At 44.8% G+C, this 1,149-nt stretch overlaps 1 protein-coding gene across 1 annotated transcript; it reads left to right on the forward strand.

The window, feature by feature from the left end:
- Positions 1-1,143, forward strand: LOC102308292 (phospholipase A and acyltransferase 3; the record flags this gene model as incomplete). Its single annotated transcript, XM_005951964.3, is given in 2 exon segments — positions 1-188; positions 755-1,143. Coding segments are annotated over 2 exon segments (287 nt in total), but the record flags the coding sequence as incomplete, so codon positions are not given.
- Positions 1,144-1,149: the final 6 nt, after the last annotated feature.

A 1,149-nucleotide genomic window follows, 5' to 3' on the forward strand; every position in this document is an offset into this window, starting at 1 on the left:
ATGTGGTGGGAAAAGACAAATGGAAAATCAACAACAGCATGGACAGGCAATACGAGCCACGCCCAGCTAATGCTATTGTGGAGGATGCTAAAGCATTGGTGGGCAAAGAACTGCGATACGACCTTGTCTCATTTAACTGTGAGCACTTTGTCACAAAGCTGCGGTACGGTGTGGCCGAATCATGGCAGGTGGGTTAAACCGTGTTGCTGCTTTCAGGAAACTGTCTTTATGGAGCTGCTGTGAAAAAATGAAATAAAAAGGCACCGATGTTAGTCTGCTGCTCATGGAAGAAGCAGCTTTACATTATTATTTCATTATTAGGACAAGTAACAAAACCAATAACAATCATTGCAGTGTGTGATATTCTGTCAACTAAAACCAGATCATACATGACACTGACGGCAATTAGTTATAATATTTAGACACACGAGGGTGAAGCACACAGAGAAATGGATTTACTGCAGTTAGAAGCTGATAACCAGCAGAGCTGTGAGGGGCTGCTGCTCAGATTTCAGCTGAGATTTTGAATTAAAACGTTTCTGACTGCTGACCAGAATTATTGATGCCATAATAATTTAAAGAAATAAAAATGCCCATAATCATAGTAATGACCAACAGCTGACAATGCTCGTGTACGTGTTCGTGTGTTTTTACTGATATCTCAGAGTTGTTGAAACTTTCAGTGGTGACTGACGACAATAATCTGCTCATAATGTTACTGCAGAAAAACTAAAAGACGTTTTTCCTCCTGCAGGTGGAAGAAGCAGCACTCAAACTCGTGGGTGGTGCAGGCGCCATCGCTCTGGCTGTACGTGCCGCTGCGGCACCTAGAAATGGACCTAGCTCATTTTGACTTCACCTGCTGATCCTGATTCCTGCTGTTCATTCATTTTAAACAAATCATTTTGAACAGTCTGGAGCTGCTGTTTTACACAAACACACACACATAGCTGTCAGCTGTTCCCAGGACTGCACTCTTCTGATCTCCTCTGTTGTTCCCGGGATCTGCTGGAGCCATAACTTGGGAGTCACCGCACCGAGTCCTCCGATCACCACGGGGACCGCCGTCACCTCCACCCTCCACATCCTCTCGAGCTCTTCTCTGAGCCCTTGTTACATCTCCAGCTTCTCGTGTTCCTTCTTCCTGAT

This window comes from Haplochromis burtoni, unplaced genomic scaffold (genome assembly GCF_018398535.1).
Source record: "Haplochromis burtoni strain Fernald_Lab_line unplaced genomic scaffold, NCSU_Asbu1 Contig_1234, whole genome shotgun sequence".
In the NCBI taxonomy this organism is placed as follows: domain Eukaryota; kingdom Metazoa; phylum Chordata; class Actinopteri; order Cichliformes; family Cichlidae; genus Haplochromis; species Haplochromis burtoni.